Genomic DNA, 20,618 nt, shown 5'->3' with positions numbered 1-20,618 from the left:
TTCCTGGTCACAACAAACAGGGAACCAAGCAAGATGGTCTCCAAGGACCCTCCCTGCTCCCGAGACCCTACAGTTTTATGTCCCCTGAAGACATAATGACATAGCGGATGAAAAAATCCTGCTAAATGGTAGACTGCCGTGGGCAATCTGGGGCTGGGGGATGGGTAAGTGGTCAGGAACTCTGGGGTCAAATCCCAGCTCTGGCACTCACTTGCTATGCTGTTAATGGATGAGTTCGTTTCCCCCTTTCGTACAACGAGGGAGCTGCCTGGAAGTAAGGAAACCTCTGCATCCCCGACACCCAGACCTGAGACTGGAGTCCCAGCACAGCCATCCCGCGACCGTGAGCAAGTCAGCCTTCCTGAGGCCTCCCCTGTAAAACAGGGGCTATTGGGAGAATTAAATTAGCTGACACAGCTTGGCATAGAGGAGTCACTCAGCAAATGGCACCGCTGTGACGGGTGGACTCACACCTGCCCAGATGGGTGGGCCAGGACTGGCGGCCTTCCTGTCAGCTCTACACCACCTCCACTGTACCAGCAATTCTGAGATTCACTGGCTGGAACTAGGGGGAAGTTTAGTGCGTAGATTCGGGTAGAAGGAGCCACATGCACCAGTGGGCGCATGGGAGTGGGGACTCTGCCGTAACTCTAGCTTGCGGCTTTGTTAGCAGTGTCACCACAAACAACCAGTTGATGATGGGCGGGTGATTTTCTGGTCACAGTAAACAAGTTCACCTCTCTTCTTTCCTGAATATGCATACATGTGTGTGTATAAGCCACCCCACACTGTATGTAGAATCCTAGTTTCCCGACCAGGGATCGAACCTGTGCTCCCTGCAGTGGAAACACAGAGTCCTAACCACTGGACCGCCAGGGAGATCCTCTGAATATACTTGAATGGCAGCTGCTCCCCTCCCTAGATCCCCATTCTGGAAGCCATGCTTTGACTGCCAGCACCCACCTCCCATCCCCCAGCACCGATTATGCGTCGGATCTGAGATGTGAACAGAGCTTGGTGGGTTGCCTCCTTCAGGGATGTGAAGGAGGGTGAGGTTCAGTCTCACAGCTACCCCGGGTTTCGTGCAAGTCCCATGTGGAAGACTGTCCACGGGAAACGCAGTCACAAAGGGAAACACAGGAGGGAGAGCACCGAGAGCCTTGGGAGCTTGGCATGGGGAGAGGGGCGGGGAGACAACATCTGATTTGGGGGGTGGGTTCCTGGAGCCCTGAGCTGGATCTGGAGGGTAACTAGGATGTCTCTGTCTCAAAAAAAAAAAAAAAAAAAAAAAGTTAAGTACAGAAAGAAAAAAAAAGCAGAAAAGGTAACAACCACTTCAACCACTTCTATTTTTACAACCCCAAGTTACCATACTGTCAACTTTTCAGCTGTATTTATACACGGAAGATGACATTAGGTGCCCTTTAAGCCACCCCACTACCCTGCACCCCCCACCCAAGTAGCAATCTACTGTTATGAATTTAGGAAGTCTCCCCTCACAACCCTCTCTTTAAAAACACAACTTTATAATGCAAAATAAAGACAACCATAATTTTAAAAATAAATGCTTTGTGTTCGAGTCATTCTAATTTCCATGAATGGTGTCACACTGTTCATATGGCTGTTTGCTTTCTGCACTGCCTATTACATGTCGAGGGGGCCCAACACTTACGGAAACATATGGCTCTGACTCGCTGCACTGGATGGATGCACCACATTTATTTATCCCTGGAATGGGTTAGGGTTTCCATGGATGCAGATAATCAAGGGGCAACATTCAAGGCAGAGAGAGCAACAGCGTCAAAAACATGGGGATAGAGAGGCTGGGGCTCCATCTGAGGGCTGGCAGGGGTCCAGGGTCGGGGACCACAGGGCATACAGGGTGGTAGGGGGCTGGGGGAGGCCCCATGCCTCAGGCCCCAGGCCAGGAATCTGCAGTTGGCATGCTGGACATCTGGGACTGTGGGGACAGCCCCCCTCCCTTAGAACCACCGCACTGGCCCCACAATAATTCCACTTATCCACTCTCCAAGTCCTCCCTGGGGAGGCCTCTGTTACTCTTTCCATTAATTGTCTCATTAATGACCCACTGAAGTCAAGTACCCATTGTTCTCCAGGGCAGGGGCAGCCTCGCTGGCTTTCTTCCCCCGGGGGATTTGTAAACGTCTTTCCTTCCCCTGCTTTCCTTTGGCAGGCAAGCTTATCTGTCCCCGCAGCCCTGGCCCGGGGCCGCTGCGGCCTCTTCCTTCACCCACACCCTGTGCTGCAGACCTGGGCCCCCACCCCCAAGGCTGCCCGCCGGGCTCTCTCTCCTGTGTCTGCCTCACTCAGCCTCCATCTAGGTATTTGTCTCTTTCCATTCTCTTTTTCTTTTTTTTTAAACCTCTATTTCTCTCCCCGATTTCTGCTGCTTTCTCTCTTTGTATTTCTCTAGCTCCCTCTGTGTCTGTGGTCTCCTCTTTTGGAATGCCTGTTAACTGTCTCGCTGCCACCATCAGCTGCTCTCTCTGGGACCGTCTCCTGCTTCCACCTGCTGCTTCTACATGCGCTTGTACATGAGTGCCTGCTTGTATCTCTTTGTCTCTGAGTCTGCCTCCCTCCCTCCGGCCCTGCGTGCATGTCTCTGTCTCTCTCTGTCTTGTCTCCCTCTCTCCTCTCTCTGACTCACCTCTCCCTGCCCTTCCCTCCTCCCTCGCGGGACTCTGAACCCTGATGATTGACTATTGTCCTGTTCCAACCCCTGCCTCACCGTCACTGCTTGTTCACCCACCGGGTCCCCGACACCCACACAGGTCAAACCGCCCCCTTCGCTTCTCTCCCTGGTTACAGCTCCAGCTTCGTGGGGATGACAGCCCTGGGGACGTCAGCTCTAAGAGTAGGCGAGGTCCTATGGCTCCCACTTTGGGATTCAAGCATCTGTACAGTTAGAAAAAATTGAGGGGAGCAACAGAAGGTGACCAACTATTTATTTTTCTAAAGGAGGATTTTTTTTTAGAATCACCAACTGCTTATCGTTCCATTAGAGAAAGAATATATTAGCACCGATAACAGGAGTAGGAAGAGCAAGATGTTAAGAATGCAGATGAGTCTTTTAGTTAAATAATTTTGTGGAAATGTTTGCTACATTGCTTTTATTTTGCCCCAAATGGGTCAACATGTCGGGGAGCACCAGGGATTCTCTGGCTACGTTTCAAACTTGAAAGCACTGATCTCGTCTAAGCCTCTCCTTGGGACTCCTGGGGAAGTGGAGGACACGTGTTAGTCACTCAGTCACGTCCTACTCTTTGCGACCCTATAGACTGTAGCCTGCCAGGCTCCTCTGTGCATGGCATTCTCCAGGCCATAATACTGGAGTGGGTTGCCATGCCCTTCTTTGGAAAGGACAAAACTGGGACAGGACCTGTGCATTCTCTCTGGCCACTTCAGCCCTCATAAGACCTTTCCAGCCCCTCTGGTCTCTTAGTTAAAATAACGTATTGCGGGACTTCCGTGGCAGTCCAGTGGTTGAGAATCTGCCTTCCAATGCAGGGGACTCGGGTTCGATTCCTGGTCAAGGAACGAACATCCCATATGACGTGGGTGGGGGAGCTGAGCCCGAGTGCCGCGACTACTGAACGTACCGCAACTACTGAACGTACCGCAACTAGAGAAGCCCTCGTGCGGCAACAGAGATACCACGTGCTGCAACTGAGCTCCAACACAACTAAATCAATTAATTGATTGATTGATTTTAAAAAATAATGTATTGAGGCAGCCTAGCTTGGGGTCAGACACCAGACTCCCTGTGTTCTAAGTCTTCCTCTGGTCTGCCTCTTTGAACAAATAATTTCACCTCTCTGTGCTTGTTTCCTCAATCTTAAAAGGAGCAAAATAATAGTTTGTAGAGTTGCCTGATACACAGCAAAAACCCAGGATTTGTTTTCCTTGTCAGCCAAGAGCGGGTGACTTTAGCGGAGGCTAGAGCCTGGAGGGGAGAGAAACCACGTGCCTGGGCCGCTGGGGGCAGTTGAGAGACCACATCCGGGGTAGGAGTCAGCCTTTGGAGGAGCCACCGTGCTGCAGCCTTTTGGGACTTGGTTTCCCTGGTGGCTCAGATGGTATAGAATCTGCTTTCAATGCGGGAGACCTGGGTTCAATCCCCAGATTGGGAAGATCCCCTGGAGGAGGGCATAGCAACCCACTCCGGGACTCTTGCCTGGAGAATTCCATGGACAGAGGAGCCTGGCAGGCTACAGTCCACAGGGTTGCAAAGAGTCGGACACGACTGAGCGACTAAGCACACACACACACCCCAGGGAGACCACTTTGGAGTTCAGAGGGCCAAGGGCAGCCTGGGATTAGGGAAGAAAGCTTTCCCCCTTTTCTTCCCCACCCATCATGCGCAGGCACCCCAAGTCCAGGATCCAGCACTCTTATCACCGAAGCTGACACTCCAGTAGGAATACAGGAGCCCCCCCACCCCCCAAGTGGCATTCCTGGTAACGGTGCCATCAAGGGGGCCTGAGTGGGAGAGGAGTGTGGTGGGTACCAGTGACCATGGACACTCGGGAGGAAGCTGCTAGGAGATGTCCAGAAATTTCCAAGGCTGACTCCATGGATGAGGCTGGAGATCTGAGTAAGCAGGTGAGTGATTAGAGAAACTCTGGGTTACGATGCAAAGGGACTTCATGTGTATTCAAGTCCTGGCAGGTCTGTTACAACTGGATACCTGCTCTGTGCCCAGCACTACGTTAGTCAGGGGGCCAAAAGTTAAAAAGCACAGGGCTTTTCAAGGGAATTACCCAGGACTCATCTAATGGCAGTGCTGCTCTGCCTCCGAGGTAGGGCCAGAGATCTCAGCAAGGCCAGTCCGGGACACATGCCACATCTGTTCCTGGGTTTGTAACCCTCAAAGTGCACCCAAAAAGGAAAGCAGAGTCAGAAATGACAGGACTTATGACTGGATGAACGGGGTGAGGGAGGCGGAGCCCAGGTGGCTCCCGGTGTCCTGGCTTGGCACCTGGTGGAGGTGGTGCCATTCTGAGAGGAAATGCAGGAGGAGAGCAGGCATGGGGGGCAAGAGCAATCCAGGTGGGGCCGTGGAGTTCCGGTGCACGAGGAACATTCAAGCGGGGACGCTACTTATGCACATGTAGGGCTAGGGGGGAGGAGGAACAGGTAGGTAAATACATGGTTTTGAGACTTCTCTGATGGTCCAGGGGTTAAGAATCTGCCTTGCTATCGATGTATGGCAGAAATGAAACCAATATTGTAAAGCAATTATCCTTCAATTAAAAGTAAATAAATTTAAAAAAAAATCTGCCTTCCAAAGCAGGGTTCAATCCCTGGTCAGGGAACTAAAGTCTCACATGCCACTGAGCAACTAAGCCTGCATGCTGCAACAAAAGCTTCTGTACAACCCAAGTTAAGACCCGAGGCAGCCAAATGAATTTTAAACAAATTTCTTTTAAAGAAATGAATAGGTTAGTTTAAGGAAGGACATGGGACCATGGCTTTTGAAGGCCAGATAGAAATTCTGCCTACTGGGTGGGGCAGGAATTTAAAGGAGCATACATCAGGCAAAGGAAATAGCCCAAGACAAGACATGAAGGTAGAAGAAAGCAGCACAAAATTTCAGAAAAGCTATCATTCCACTTAGCATAAGCACTGGCTGCCTTAGCGGGGCAGCTGTGGGTGGTGTGTCATAGCTAAAGAGAGAGACTGCAGAAGTTACTGGATGCCAGGGAGAAGAGTTTGACCATAATTCAGCAGCAAATGAGGAGCCATTGAAGGTTTGGGGACAGAAGAATGAAAGGATCAAGGCTATGTTTCAGGGTGATCTGACCTAACACCACAGGAAGGATGAAAACAGAGACCAGAGGAGAGGGAGGGACGAGACAAGGATCATCACTCATTTGTTCTTTCAACAAACGGTAACTTCCTCTCTGCAGAGGCAACCCTTTTCCATCTAATGCGAAGGGTTTCAACACCAAACCAGCTTTTGTTAACACTGCACAGAAAGAAAAAAAAGAGTAAGTGGGTTCTACTAAACCTAACAGTATCATCAATAAATATAAATGAGTTTAAGTCATCTATTGAAAGGAGTCTCATACATACAGACAATAGAACATTTTTCAGCATTAAAAAGGAAAGCTATTCTGACACACGCTACATTATGCTAAGTGAAATAAGCTAGTCACAACAAGACAAATGCTGTGTGATTCCATTTATATGAGGTACTTAGAGCAGTTAAATTCACAGAGACAGAAAGTAAATGGTGGCTGCCAGGGGGTGGGAGAGGGAGGCATGGGAGCTGTTTAAGGGGCTGAGTTTCAGTTCTACAAGGAGAAGAGTTTTGGAAGCTGGTTGCACAACCATGTGAAGGTAGACACTCCTAACTCTATGCTTAAGAATGGCTAAGATGGCAAATTTTATGCAACACGCACTCTACTACAATGAAAAATAAAGACAAAAACTGAAAAGGCGTTTTAGAAGGGTTCATAGGACAAAATCTAACTTTATAAAAGACATACAACCTAGAATACTGATTCGAAAAGCCTAAAAATAAACGGACAGGAAAGATACACCAAGCAAATGTAAACAAAAAGCAAGCGAGGGCTGCGATCTTGATCTATGATAGGATAGAATTCAGACTCCTGACACTGAATGAGACGAAGAAGGTGTGACTCAGGCTATCTCTGCGGCAAACAACACACCAGCACTTTCACAGAGCAGAAATTACAGGACATGCGGAGAGAGACAAGAATGCTAATAACAGGAGGCTGAACACACCACTTGCAGTCCAACTCTCAGCCGAGGGTCACAAAGTAAGCAAAAATACAGAAAATGTAAACACTGTAATCTACGAAATATATTTTCCATATATATGGAGATATATAGATATACATATCCATGTATAGCGTCCATTTCAAAACTTGCACCCCTCAGAACAGAGAATGTACCTGTTTACACACATAATGAAAACTGACCCTTCTTAGAGCAAAAGAACTTGCAAAGGTTCACCCAGTGATTCCAGTGGGAGAAAGGCTGTATTGATAGAACTTTGAAAACTAAAAAGCACCAAGCCAAATATTAGTTACTGATGCTGTCAATACTATTATTGTGGTTATTATCAGTATTCACTTCTGGATGGTCTTTCCACTCGCTCCCTGATTCTCCAATAGGTTCTAGAGGAGGAATAAATATGTATCTTTACTGTCTCCATAAGAGCTACCATTTCTTCGGCGTTGTCTATGTACCAGCCATTGGACTGTTTTGCACGCAGCCCTTTGCTAGAAAGTTTTCTAATCATTTTATAAAAGTGAGCTCTCTGCTTCCCTCCTATCACCTTCAGGGCCCAGAAACTGCTGGGTGCCTTCTGAGTCAGTACTTAATGAACACTTACAAACTGAAGCGTACTGATCAGGGGCCCCACTTAAAAGTTAGATCTGAATCTCAAATTTCACTCCAGCACTTACTATTAATAGCTGTGTGTACCCTTTCTGAACCTTGGTTTTCAAATATGTAAACACAGATAGGAGTATAACCTACAACAACTAGGACTGTTCAGACATTTAGATGTAGTAACACATGTAAAGTGTTCAGCATGGTACCTGGTTTACAGTAGGGACTTAATAAATGGTAGTCTGAGGCTGACTAGGACCTCAAAAAGAGATCAACCTGGATGAGGGGTTCTTTTTTCTCAAAAAAATAAATAAATAGAAACATCTTCAATGCAGTTGAAATTATTTTTTAAAATACCATGGGAGTGATAATAAGTTATATTACATCCTTATTATGGAATACTGTAAGGCAATGAAAAAGGATGAATTTTTTTTCTATGTGTTCACACATGGCTAGAGGGCCATGTGTTGAGTTAAAAAAAAAAAAAAGTCAAGTTTCAAAACAGAAACAGAATGGTGCACATCCCTGTTTTTCAAAAAATTACACACACATAGGGAAAGGTCTGGAAGTACATACATCTAATTTTTAAAGGGGAGTATGCAATTCAGGATTTGTAAGAGATGTTTCTTTTTAACTTTTTACCTTCCAGTTTCTTCTGTAATTTCCAACACACACATACACACACACATACACAAGAAAGAAGAAAAAATAAACAGATAAAGAAGTTCCCAAATTCTCTTTGGCCTGTATTTTTCATGGGACTTTGAAAGCCATTGAACTGAATAGAGGACGTGGCTAATTTTTCTGGCCAAGTGTAAGAATTTCCATACCCAGTTTTCCTTTGTGAGAGAGAGACTCGAGAAGGGAGGATGAATTGCTTCAGCATCACTCACTCCTCAGCACATCCAAACAGGTAGTTTCCCTCTCGTCCCTGCCACCACGGCAGGCCTGACATGCAGAGTAGCAGAGAAACCCTTTGATAAATGTCAACCGAAATAGAGCAATCAGCTGAAAGCCATTTGCTGAGCCGTCTGACTGCCCTGGGCTCGAGGTTTTCCTTTATTCATTTATCATGATATACGGCTTTGGCCAACACACACACAGGAGAGAAATTGTTGACATGTGGAACCCAAGTACAGAAAATCTTTCATTTTCCCCCCCGTCTGTTCACCAAATAAGTTTTTGTTTATTTAAAGACTACAGAGGATTTGGCTGTTAAGAACCAAATGCCTTTGGAGTGGAGTTACAACATAATTTATCATTTCCTCTGTTTATTAAAAAATCCTGCATCTTTGAGCAGCACATTTGTAGTGAGTGGGGGATTTCGGCCACTCACGAAAGACTGTTGCAAAGCCCCTGCCATGTGGCTTACCCCCCAAAAAATATCTCCCTTGATTGCTATTTCTTTCCCTGTCCCTCCCCCTGGCTGACTTCTGACTGTGTGATGGTTACTTGGGGCTGGTGAATGTGGTTGGACTGAGGACAGGTAAGCGGGGCTGGAGTCTGTGTTCCCTTCTTTCATCTTTGACCTAATTCTGACCTTGAATCCCACTGGCTGTTGTGCAGCATGCTCTGCCAGTACAAGCAGAGGGAGAAGGGCAGCCTTTATTACCTCTCGCAGGGGACAGAGTCTGAGGGGAAACAAACAGCAGAAGAGAGTGTGGATGCTGCTTAGAAGGAATGTGGCCAGGCCTTGCTGCCGCCAGAGAGGGTTCCATTCTAAAGGTAGACATCTGGCAGAACTGGAAGAGACCTTCTACTTTCCGGCCAAGAGACCATAGACAGCAACACAGTCCAGTGACCATGCACCTCTCAAAGCCAGGGGCCGTGTCTCCCCCATCTTTGTAGTCCTAGCACAGAGCACAGTGCCTGGCACACAGAGGGCGCTCCACCGCTTGTGAAGGCATCAGGATGCAGTGGGCAGAGCACAGGATTGAGATCAGGCCTCACTGCGATGCCCAGGTCTGCCCGGTGATAGCTGTGAAATCCCGGGCAAGAAACCGAACCTCTGTGAGCTCTCCCCTCTCTGTAAAATGAGGCGGACAGTGAATAATGAAACCCTCTAACACTTTGGGCAAGTTATCTAATATTGTCATGTCTTAGTTTTCCTACTTGCAAAATGGAGATAATCTATATCTTGCAAGTTTACTGTGAGGATTAAAAAGATTACCCAGAATTGTTATGAATCTAGCTCACGATGGCTAGATTATGAATGAATGACTGAATAAATGAACAAACAAAGGGAAGAGATTTACTAGGGGGAGAACGTAACTTAACCTAGTACCCAAAGATGCACCACAATAAACAACTTGTCCATCAGTAACAGGCAGGCCCTGGGGACAGAGATCTCATTACCGAGTAAATGTTGAGGACAGAGGCAAGAGTGAAAAATGAGAGAAGAACCATGTTCAGAGTGCAAAGAAAGGAAAAACAGCTGGCATTTGTTGAGCAGCTACTATGTGCCACTCATTCACAACACACTGAATGCCTACCATGTTCCAGACTATGTTCCACAGTAGTTCCAGACTACTATGTTCCATTATGCCAACTTCTAAGGAAACTAAAAATAAACAGACTAATTATCAAAAAGAATAACTGAGGTTCAGATAAAAGCAGTGGAAAGTGCTAGGAGAGCCAATAACAGGCATCCTAGGTTGGGCAGGGGAAAGGACATGCTCTCCAAGCTGAGACCCAAGGGTGAACAGGACCGGTCAGGCAAGGAGTGGGAGGATGGTAAGGGGAGAGAGCAAAAGCACTGTTCCGGATGCTTTACACACTGGTCCTTGGAGATCATGAATCCACACCGATCCGATCGTTTCCTCCGCGCTTGTTATTCTTTCCAATTTATTTAGGTTTTACTGTTTGGTGAAAATGGGCAAAGGTACCCAACACGGGTGAAGGCTCACACTGGCCCAAGCAGAGTTCAAAAGTGGGGACAGGGCGTGACTAATTGTCTGAAAAGAAGGCTCCCGAGATGAGGAGCAGACAGCGGCAAGCCTGCCAATGGTCCTAACAGCTTGGTGACGTCATGGTCAAGACAAATGGCCCAAGTGAAGGCCTTCTGTCAGCAAGAGAGCATCTCTGAGGACCACCCATGCCAGAAGGCCCAGAGGAGATACGGTGGTCAGCGGACAGGAGGAAGAGAATAAACAGTGTCCCACTGGAAGGCCGTCGGTCACTAGGACTGACAATGCAAGGTGACAACTTTCCGTATGGATGGAATAGAGAAGTGCCGATTTGCCACCCATGGGATCCGCTAGGAACTGGGCTCTGGAGCACTGCTGGCCCTGGTGGGTTTTCATCCAAGAAGCTCTTTGGTTTTCATGGCCAGATGCCTGTCCAGCTCTGCCACTGTGTCATCGGCCATTTGGCTGATCTGCAGAAAAACAAAATGAGACAACCTGGTAACTGGGGCTGGCAAGAGGAGGGGGAGAAATGTTCTACAACTATGAAGATTATCCGGGAAATAAAAAATGCTAACTAAAGCTCATGTGAATTGCATCCCAGCCAGGCACGGAACTAAGAACTTTGTACACATACTCTTATTGACTCTGGACAGGAAGAAATAGACACCATGAGACAGTGTCATGTTTCCATTTTACAGATGAGGAAACTGAGGCAGTTAAAATCATTTGTTCAGGATCCACAGCTGTAAAGTAGCATTGATAAGAATTTAATCCTGGGTAGTCTGACTGCAGAGCCCCCAAATAGTTAACAATTATAACAGTACAGAGAAGTCAGTCTAATCTGTCCCTTAATGAAACTCTAGAATTTCCTACACTTCAGACACTCTGCTATATAAAGCCCTCATGCCAATTGATAAGGGGAATATTAAGATCCCAATAAACAAGCAGAAAAAAAAATCTTGAAAAAAGATGAAGTACATCTGGTTAACAAACATGGAAAATTCAATAGACACTGAAGAAATGCAAATTAAACCAAGATATAATTTAGTTATCACAGTTAACAAAATTTGATGTTGCGGTTTTTAATTATAATAGTCAATACCAGAGCTGTGGTGAAATGGATGAACTCACATATCATGGATAGGAATTCAAATTGATGCAAGTGTTCATATCCTTTTTAACCCCAAACTCTCTTAACTGGGAAATTACCACATGAATAGAATCTAAGAAAATGTCCTTAAGTTCTACATGCAAAGATAGTTATCAAAGCTTATAATCAAAAATGAGAAAACTTAAAATGATAGTATATGTAATTGAATACATATAGTCATTGAAAAGGGTTAAGACTGTCTACTTCTCATGGAGAGGGTATAAATACAAATAACATTCCAGTATACAGTTCTGACATGTCTGTTTTATAACAAGCATGGACTGCTTTTGTAATCAGAGAAAAAGAAATAATGTTTCAAGATATTATTTATAACATCATGGAAACATGCCCATGTTACCCTTGAATTCAAGAAAAAAGAATACAAAATGTGTATATACATAGTAGAAATGATCTCAGATATATTTAAAAACTAGAAGAAAACGTGTCAAAATATTACTAGTGATTATCTTTTAGTGATGGGAAGACAGGAAATGTATTATTCATGTCGGTATCTGTCACATTCAGCATAAAGCTTAGTCCATAGCAAGTGCTCAGGAAATATTTCCTAAATGAATAATTATTAGTTTTCTGTGCTTTTCTGTATCCTCCACATTTTCTGTAGGAAACACAAACTCACTCTAAGAACGAAAAAAGAAACAATACAACTGAGTAAGTGTTGCAAGCCTCCAGTCCCATGTCTAAAAGAGACCTCAGGCAGGAAGCTTTGAAGGGGGCAGTGTGGTACCCAGTTCTGTGTGCTCAGCAGCACAGCGGCTGTTTGACATCTTTATTTGCAGACCACAGGCCTTGGCCAGGAACTGGGAAATAAATGCCCTGGAAAGGATATCAACTAAAAAGGATTTGGAGCAATTGGTCCCAGGCAGGGAGACAGCCAGACTCTTACCATAGCAACAGCTGCACATTTTGGAGGAGGGGAGAGCAAAGCTGCTTGGGCTGCCGGGCACTCTGAACAGGACCAGCTCAGAGCGGCTGCCTGGGATCCTCACTCAGCGGGCACAAGCCCCTGAGAGGCTTCCTGTGCCCCCACCCCGAGCAGCCTCCTTGTGTGGGGTGTGGCGTGGTGCCCAGCAGCACTCCAGCACCCACGTGCTGGTAGCATGAGGCAGCCAGGAATGAGGGCTGCAAGCCTCCTCTGGGAAGATGGCGTCTGAGGACAGAGGCTGGGACTGAGGGGAGGAAGGGTACCTGAAGGAACTGGCTGGTAACAAGGTTCTGGCTTCAGCTCTCAGTGGGGCGACAGGGTGCCAGTCATTTCCCCACCCTGAGTCTCAGTTTCCTTATCTCTCCAATGGGGAGGTGAGTCCCCACCTCAGAAAGGAATTGTGAGGGTTAAATAAGATCATGAATATGCAAGTATGTTTAAACTGGTTATTTGCTATGCAAATGCTGCTTGTGTTACTCCGATTTTTACTATCACTTTCTGACTTCTTTTTAATTTAATCAATTAATGAAAATATTTACTCTCTGCCATATTACAGGCACAGAGTGCCCTTGGGGACAGTCCACCTGCAAGTTCATCTTTTCCATCTTAAAATAACAATGATTAAGAGCAAGGATACGAACAACAGCATCTATTTACTAAGAGCCAAATGCTGGGCTAAAAACTTTACATGCGTTACTTCACATCATGTTCAAAATACAGAAAATACTATTATTATCTCCCTTTGTTGTTGTTCAGTCGTTCAGTTATGTCCCATTCTTTGCAACCTGATGGACTGCAGCACACCAGGCTTCCCTGTCCTTCGCCACATCTCAAAACTTGCTCAAACTCATGTCCACTGAGTCAGTGATGCCATCCAACCATCTCGTCCTTTGTTGCCCCCTTCGCCTCCTGCCTTCAATCTTTCCCAGCATCAGGCTCTTTTCCAATGAGTCGGCTCTTCGCATCAGGTGGCCAAAGCATTGCAGCTTCAGCATGAGTCTTTCCAATGAATATTCAGGACTGATATCCTTTAGGATTGACTGGTTTGATCTCCTTTTAATATTATTTCATCTGATAGTTGCACAACAGTTCACACTACGCAGAAGTGTTTTGTCCTCTGTGACTTCATTCAGATCCAACAACCTCACTCACATACCTACACCATAAGGCAGATGGGACAGATATTATCCCCATTTTACAAAATAGCAGACCAAGGCATGGGATTTTAACTGACCTGCCCGAGATCACATAAAAAGTCTGCGATGTGACTGAGCCAAGAACCCACCCACCCTCGACTGCCAGTCTGGTGCTGCTACTCCCCTTGGTGAGCCCATAGCACCTGGCCTAGCCCTTCTTCATTCAAAGGAGGCTGTGCTCCACTGATTAAAACCGTCCATCCCTGTCCCACAGTCAAAGTCACAAGGTTAGGGGAGGAGCAGGATGGACAAACAGGACAAATGACTATTGAAGACCAGCCAGCACACTAGCTGCTTTTAAGTACACTGTGTCACTTGGTCCTCCTGCCAAATCCTGTGAGACAGGCATTACTGCTCCCACTTTACAGATGAAGAAACAGAGGCTCAGGAAGGTGAAGCCATTTGCTGACCTTGAAAGCTGAGACAGGAAAGAGCTAGGATTTGAATTCAGGCCAGTCTCCACAGCAAGAGCTCTTTCCACTACAAAATGCTGCCCCCAAAAGATGATGACATCATCCGCACCATCACTGTCATGCTCATGACCGTCATCATCAACGGTGGCTCCTTATACGTTCAGGAAAATGAAAGGGAGAGACGGAAAAGGGGGGGAAGTCCAAGAGCACACCGTAAGCGCATGGGGCAGAGCTGGGCAGCGCAGCTCAGAACACCCACAGTGCCGTGGGGGGGTCTCCCGCCCAGTGCCTCCCTCAGCCCAGCCCGCCCGCCCGCCCGCCCGCACAGTCTGCTCAGAGCCCTTCAGCCCCACTAGCACCCAGCTCCACTTCAGAACGGCTGTTTCTCAGAAAAAGGGAGCAGTGAAAGGATCTTGGCTAAATTTACTGGTGGTTTCTGCCAAGTGCTTTCATGTTCAGCAGATCCACTTGTAGCAAACTGAAGCAAAGGTGAAACAGCAGGCTGGCAGATGTCAAGAGTCCCAAGTGGGAAGACCCTGGTCCTTTTTCAGCAGAGCTGGCCTGGGTTGGGGATTGGGAAGGCTGTGGGGAAGAGGTAGAGGTCAGACATGACTGCGTGGAGAGAACATACCACTGAACCCTTTTATTTTTGTATACCAAAGATGAAACACTTTTATAATACAGCTTTTTGAAAAGTCTGACTTCAAAAGAATTTTGGAAAAAGTTTTAAAAAAGAAATTTCATAAAGAATAAAATTATAATTGTTCATAATCCAAGTGACCATTAATATTCTGAAGTGAATAAGCTGCCAACCTTTTCACATACATGAAACTTATAATAAATTAACTGTGGCTGTAAGTGTTTTTATGTCTATATATAAAGTCCAGTGAATGGATCTAAAACAAGCGATTTTACTGCTATCAGAAATGTAGACAGTTTTCAGGTTGTTGTTGCTTTTTTCCAGCTGCACCACACGGCATGTGTGACCTTAGCTCCCCGACCAGGGATGGAAGTTGCGTCCCCTGCAGTGGAAGCGTGGAGCTCTAACCACTGGACCCCCAAGCAATTCTCCCCAGTTTTCTTTTATACATAATACATCAATGGACAACTCTGTAGATAAGATTCTTGATAACTTATTTTGGATAAATCCCTAAGTCGATAAATCAGAAATGTATAGGTATATTATCCTCTAGCAAGGTTTATGGATTTATAGAAAGAATAAATCTTTTCTGCAGAATGTGGAAGTAAAAGCAATATTTCCAAGGTAAGCAACACTTTCAGTTCACATCAAAAATGCTAGGTTCAAATGTCAAGGATTAGAAAAGGCCAAGAATTTTTAAAATACACAAATTCTAAACACCCTGCAAGTGATTTAGACAGTACAAACTAAGAAGCTTAAAAATATGCATTTTCTAATTCCACACAGGAGACTCTATCCTAGGAAGTCATCTCAACAAAGATCTATGTATAAAAACATTCACTGCAACCTTATTTATAATAACAAAAAAGTTTATACAAACTAAATGTCCAAAAAGAGGGCTTATGAAAGTGAATTACGGTATAACCACAAGATGGACTATTTTGCAACCATCAGAGTGTGGCTGTTTACAAAGAGCTTTTTAAGAAAGAAGAAGAAAATGCCAATAATGCTAAACAGAAAATAAAAAACTGGATAGAAAGTTGTTTGATCACGTTAAAAACTATGTAGTTAAGTTCCCAAGTTTCCCTGGCAGTCCAGAGGTTAAGACTCCACACTGCCAATGCAGGGGGCATGGGTTTGATCCCTGGTCAGGGAACTAAGATATCACATGCTGCCCAGCATGGTCAAAAAACAAATATAACAAATAAAGGATATGTTTATAAATAAACTACCAAATATTTTGTAAAAAACTAAGTAGTTGAAAAAGGGGGAAAAGGAGAAATATCCCCAAATCCAGGACTATAGGGGGAATTTTCCCCATTTTTGAAGTCTTCTGAATTCTCTACATTTTCTACAATGAACCTACACTGCTTTGATAATCAGAAACAAAACTTAAAAACACATTTTAAAAAGCTTTTTGATAAAGCAGCAATCAGTTCCTGTCTTGCTTACTTAAAAAAATTAATAAATAACAACAATAAAAAAGTACACCCCAAACTCCAGATTGATGCCTTCCATTGGGGAAAAATGAACAAAATGAAGTGCGCACATGGCTGTCTCCTGAATATTTTCTTACCCAAACTTTTAACCATACAACAGTAATTAAAGTTATTAACAACAACGGTAAGAGCTAATATTAAAGTGATAGTATCTTAAATAATAAAGATTATTGCACTGGATGTATCATGTAATACTGTATATAGCATGACCTTTTTTCTTGTAATATTCCATATATGTTTACAGAGATAACCTTGAAGGCCTACACCAAAAATGTGAGAGTGCAAAAGGGTTAAACGAGGGGTCAATGTGTATGGTGATGGATGGAAACTAAACTTCTGGCGATGAGCATACTGTAGTGTATACAGAAGTTGAAAAAGAATGTAGAATAATGTATACATGAAACATACAGTGTTATAAATTAATGTTACTTGAATAATTTTTTTTTTTAAGAAAACATTGAAAAAAAAAACAAGTGCCGGTTATGTGATCGTTCTTCCTTTTCCAAGGAGCATGGGCTCTGGTCCCTGAGGCAGAGGCCCAGACTTGCTCAGAGAGTGCCTGAAGGGCATCAGAGGTTACAGGCTCACCACCAGAAAGCAACAAAAAGGCCAAGTGTCTGCTAGAGTGATGAAAACCCCTGGGAGGTGGACAAGGAGCTGGCCCAGCTGGACTCTTACAAGGCCTGGTGAGTGCTCAGCAAAGGCAGGCCAGTCTACCAGTCTCTTTGAGCTAATGCAAGGCAAGAGGAGGCCACAGAGAGGGCAGGAAACGAGCCCTGAGGGGCTCAGTGTCAGACACTCTCACAGTGCTTCTAGCATCCCCAGCGTATCCCTTCACAGCAGGAATTCCAAATCCCTTTTCACAGAAGAAACAGACTCCAAGAAGTCAAGTCACTTGCCAAGGTCACATGACATCAAGTGTAGAACCACCTCTTTCTAACCCCAGTGCCATTACAGGGGTACACTGCCATGCTTCCGGGTCACTACCTTTCCTGTTTTTCCTTGTCTGGGGAACCCTTCAAAAATACACATTCTTAAGCAGACTTACTGAATCAGAAAATGTAGGAGGCCCAGACATTCATCTAAAATTCTTCCCTGACTCACTGTTGGGCCTGCTCTATGACTAGCATTCTGTTAGTCCAAGAGGAAGGAATAGTCAATTTAGGGGGTCCTCATGACCCCCTAACGACTCTCCTGGCCTCCCCATCTTCCCTCTTTATGCCCTATCCTGCCCACACTCCTGTTCAATCTTTATAACATAATGCTTTTATCGTGGATGATGGAGGCTTTGGGAAAGCCCCTTATAAAGTTTATAAGCTAAACATTCTGTCTCCTCAATACTGGTAAATCATCTGTCTTTTTTTTTTTTCTAATCTTTCTGTCTTTATTACATGGGTACCACACAAGTTCAGGCCATCATCATTTCCTGGCTGGATTCCTGCAGCAGCCTCACAACTTCCGGTTATGCCCCTTACAATCTGGTTTCCACCCAGCCACCATAGTCAACCTTCAAACACAAGTGTGATGCTCTGCTGTCTGAAAATATAATCATTCAAGGGAGTCACTGCATCAGAATCACCTGGGGAGCACTTTAAAATGCAGAACCCTAGGCCCCACCCCTGACTCACTGACTGAATCTCTGGGAGCAGGGGCCCCATATAACCATATTTTTGTTAGCTCCTCAAGTGACTCTAATGCTGTGACAGATTAGATTATTGCTCAACAAGTATTCACCCCCACCCCCAGACCTCCATGAACACGTATACTTTCCCTCCACAGTGATACTGGGTTTGGCAGGTAAGATTTGCCTGGCCAGTGGGATGTGAAAAGAGTAGGTGCTTAAAATGTACTTGAGTAGATTATGCTCTTGCCATCTGCTGTTGCCATGAAAAGATGCCCTGTGAAGCCTGTTGACTCCAGAAGATTGAGAGAGATGTAGAGCCGACTTGAGCCCCATCCAAGATCTGAGAAGGTGCGTGCCAACTCACTTCACTTGTGTCCAACTCTGTGCGATGCTACGGACTGTAGCTCGCCAGCTGTTCATGGGATTCTCTAGGCAAGAATACGGGAGTGTGTTGCTATTTCCTTCTCCAGGGGATCTCCCCAACCCAGGGATTGAACCTGCATGTCGCATCTCCTGCGTTGGCAGGCGGGTTCTTTACCACTAGCGCCACCTGGGAAGTCTCAATGGCTGAGCCACATTGAGCTCAGCCTAGAACAGCTACCTCCCAGCTGACCCACAGAGACAGGAATAAGAAATGCTTGAAATATACATCACTGAATTTCGAGGTGGCATGCTATGCAGCATCAGTGTGGCCACAAATGACCAATAAAGATGCAGAGCCAACATGGGAACCTCTGGACATGTTAAAGTTCAAACTCCTCAGCCTGGTATAGGAGACCTGCAGTGAACTGGCCACCGTCATCTCTGCCCTTCTGTGTCATCCTGGGTCGGAGCCACAGTTATCTCACTGAATGGTGCTCCTTTCCATCACCATACCTTTGTACATGCTGTTAACCATTCCCCCTTGTCTCTGTTTCATTCCAGTTGCTCCTTTAAGACTTGTTCAAGTGCGCTTACTCAGCACACTAAAAACAGGGCCAGGTCCTCACTTCTTAGCACCCAGACAACCAGGCACAGACAGGAAAGCCCTGGAGTACAGGCTCTGAGATCAGTCTGCTGGGTTTGGATGCTATGGCTACCATTTACCAGCAGCATGACCTTGGGCAAGTTACCTCACTCCTCTCACCACCCACCCACCTCACTTTGCAGTGACGAGGATAAATTAAGTGTTGTAAAGTGCTCAGGATAGAGCCTGGAACACAGTATGGTCAGTAGCTTCCTCCCCTCCTCTGTATTTCCAGGGTCCAGCACAGGGCCAGGCCCAGGACAGACTCGGCCAATGCCAATCATGCCAGTGAAAGAACTGGGGTACCCTGTTTTCATTTTCTTCATTTCAGATGTGAACAATGCTTTTCTGGGTCAGATACGTAAACATGACATCTGTTGGCCACAGTACCTGTTTCTCTATGAGCCTAATGGTGTCCTCGGAGGCCTTGTCCTTTGATTTCTTCACCTTATTTATTGCGTTGGTACGAATTTTCCGTAACGAGTCTTTGGCCTTGTTCGTGTTCTGTTTAGCCAGCTTCACCAGCATTTCTCTGTGCTCCCGGGTTACTCTGATAAAAGACAAAAAAAAAAGTTCAATAAAATCATCCCATGTATGAACTGCCTGCCAAGAATTCAACATCACTTTATGCACTAGCTCAGCAGTTTATAACTGTACTCTCCGTTGCTGGAAGATCTTCACATTCCTGACACACGCCCAGGAGGATGTTCAGGGTCAAGGAAGGTTCCTGGTGAGATAACTGAGGACAGCCAGTAAGTGTGCTGCTTAAAATCATGAGCCAGAGAGTCTAGGCAGCCTTGAAGTTAAATCCTGGCCATGCCTCTTACTGGATGCATAACTGACTTCCCTTCCTCAGAGTTCCCATCTGTATAATGGGATTGTCAGTACCTGACTTAAAGGGGTGGTGTGAAGATTATGGGATGGTCTGTGTCACTTGTCTAGCACTGACCCTGGCACATTTTAAAAGAAAGCAACTATCAGCTGTAATTCTACCCCTTTCTCTCCAACTAAAGAAAGCAATGCCAATGAATGAGATGCTGCAGAAACAGCACCATCTCTACACCTCTAAATCATCCAAAACAAATTAAGTAGTAACCTTCAGAATCTTAACTATTATCATGACAAATTACTTGTGAATTGCTTTAGCACTGACCCAGACACAACACATGAGAATATTGTACCATTTAACTTCCATGAAGTACCCATGAGAGTATCTGACATACTAAAAATGCTTAATAAATGTCAGTTATTTTAACTATTAATATCCTTATCATAATAACAACAGTGAGCATACTGAAGGCCTATTATAAATCCCTGGGACAGGCACTCTAGAACTTTTTGCCTAAGCTGACCCTTACAACTGTATGAAGCAGTTATTATTCCTATTTTACACTTAATCATCGCAAAAGCCAACATGTTTGTCCCGCCTTGGTTTCTTGGTCGTGTGCACACTACTACCCGTCAGGACCAGAGTGTTGGTTGCACCAAGTGTGCGACGATGAAGGTGACAGACCTCTGTCCTGTTCCGAGGGAGCTCAGCTAGGCAGAGAGCTAAGTAAAGAGACTTACAACAGAGCATGTCTGTGTCTGGGGAGGGGTCAGTTGGGGGAGGGAAGACTTTGCTGAGGAAACAATATCTGAGCGTGGCTCTCATTAGGTTTGTTCGCTGGTATTCTGATTCTTATTCCTTCCAGGAGGAATGCACTTCCCCTCCCCTCTGAAGTTTGGTGTGGCTGCACAACTTGCTTTGGCCAATGAGATGTGAGCAGAATGGGCGTCGCCTTTACGAGCCCGCATGCGCTCTACCACATTTGTCCCTGCTGGCTGCAGTGCAGGTTGAGAGGGCACTTCCGTCAGC

At 45.5% G+C, this 20,618-nt stretch overlaps 1 protein-coding gene across 4 annotated transcripts in view; it reads right to left on the bottom strand.

Moving 5' to 3' along the window:
- The window catches only part of MRRF (mitochondrial ribosome recycling factor), a 57,642-nt gene continuing 45,425 nt past the window's right edge, over positions 8,402-20,618 (bottom strand). For 3 of the 4 annotated variants that reach the window (XM_005687043.3, XM_013967872.2, XM_018055725.1), the window contains exons 6-7: positions 19,151-19,310; positions 8,402-10,759 (exon numbers count right to left, since the gene is read on the bottom strand). In XM_005687043.3, the coding sequence (XP_005687100.1) occupies positions 10,682-10,759; positions 19,151-19,310 (238 nt within the window). In that variant the 3' untranslated portion in view covers positions 8,402-10,681. The remainder of the gene's footprint in view (positions 10,760-19,150; positions 19,311-20,618) is intronic. The other variant, XM_005687042.3, reaches the window with a different exon arrangement.

Source organism: Capra hircus, chromosome 11, assembly GCF_001704415.2.
Source record: "Capra hircus breed San Clemente chromosome 11, ASM170441v1, whole genome shotgun sequence".
Lineage (NCBI taxonomy): Eukaryota > Metazoa > Chordata > Mammalia > Artiodactyla > Bovidae > Capra > Capra hircus.
This window is presented reverse-complemented; position numbering and strand designations above follow the sequence as displayed.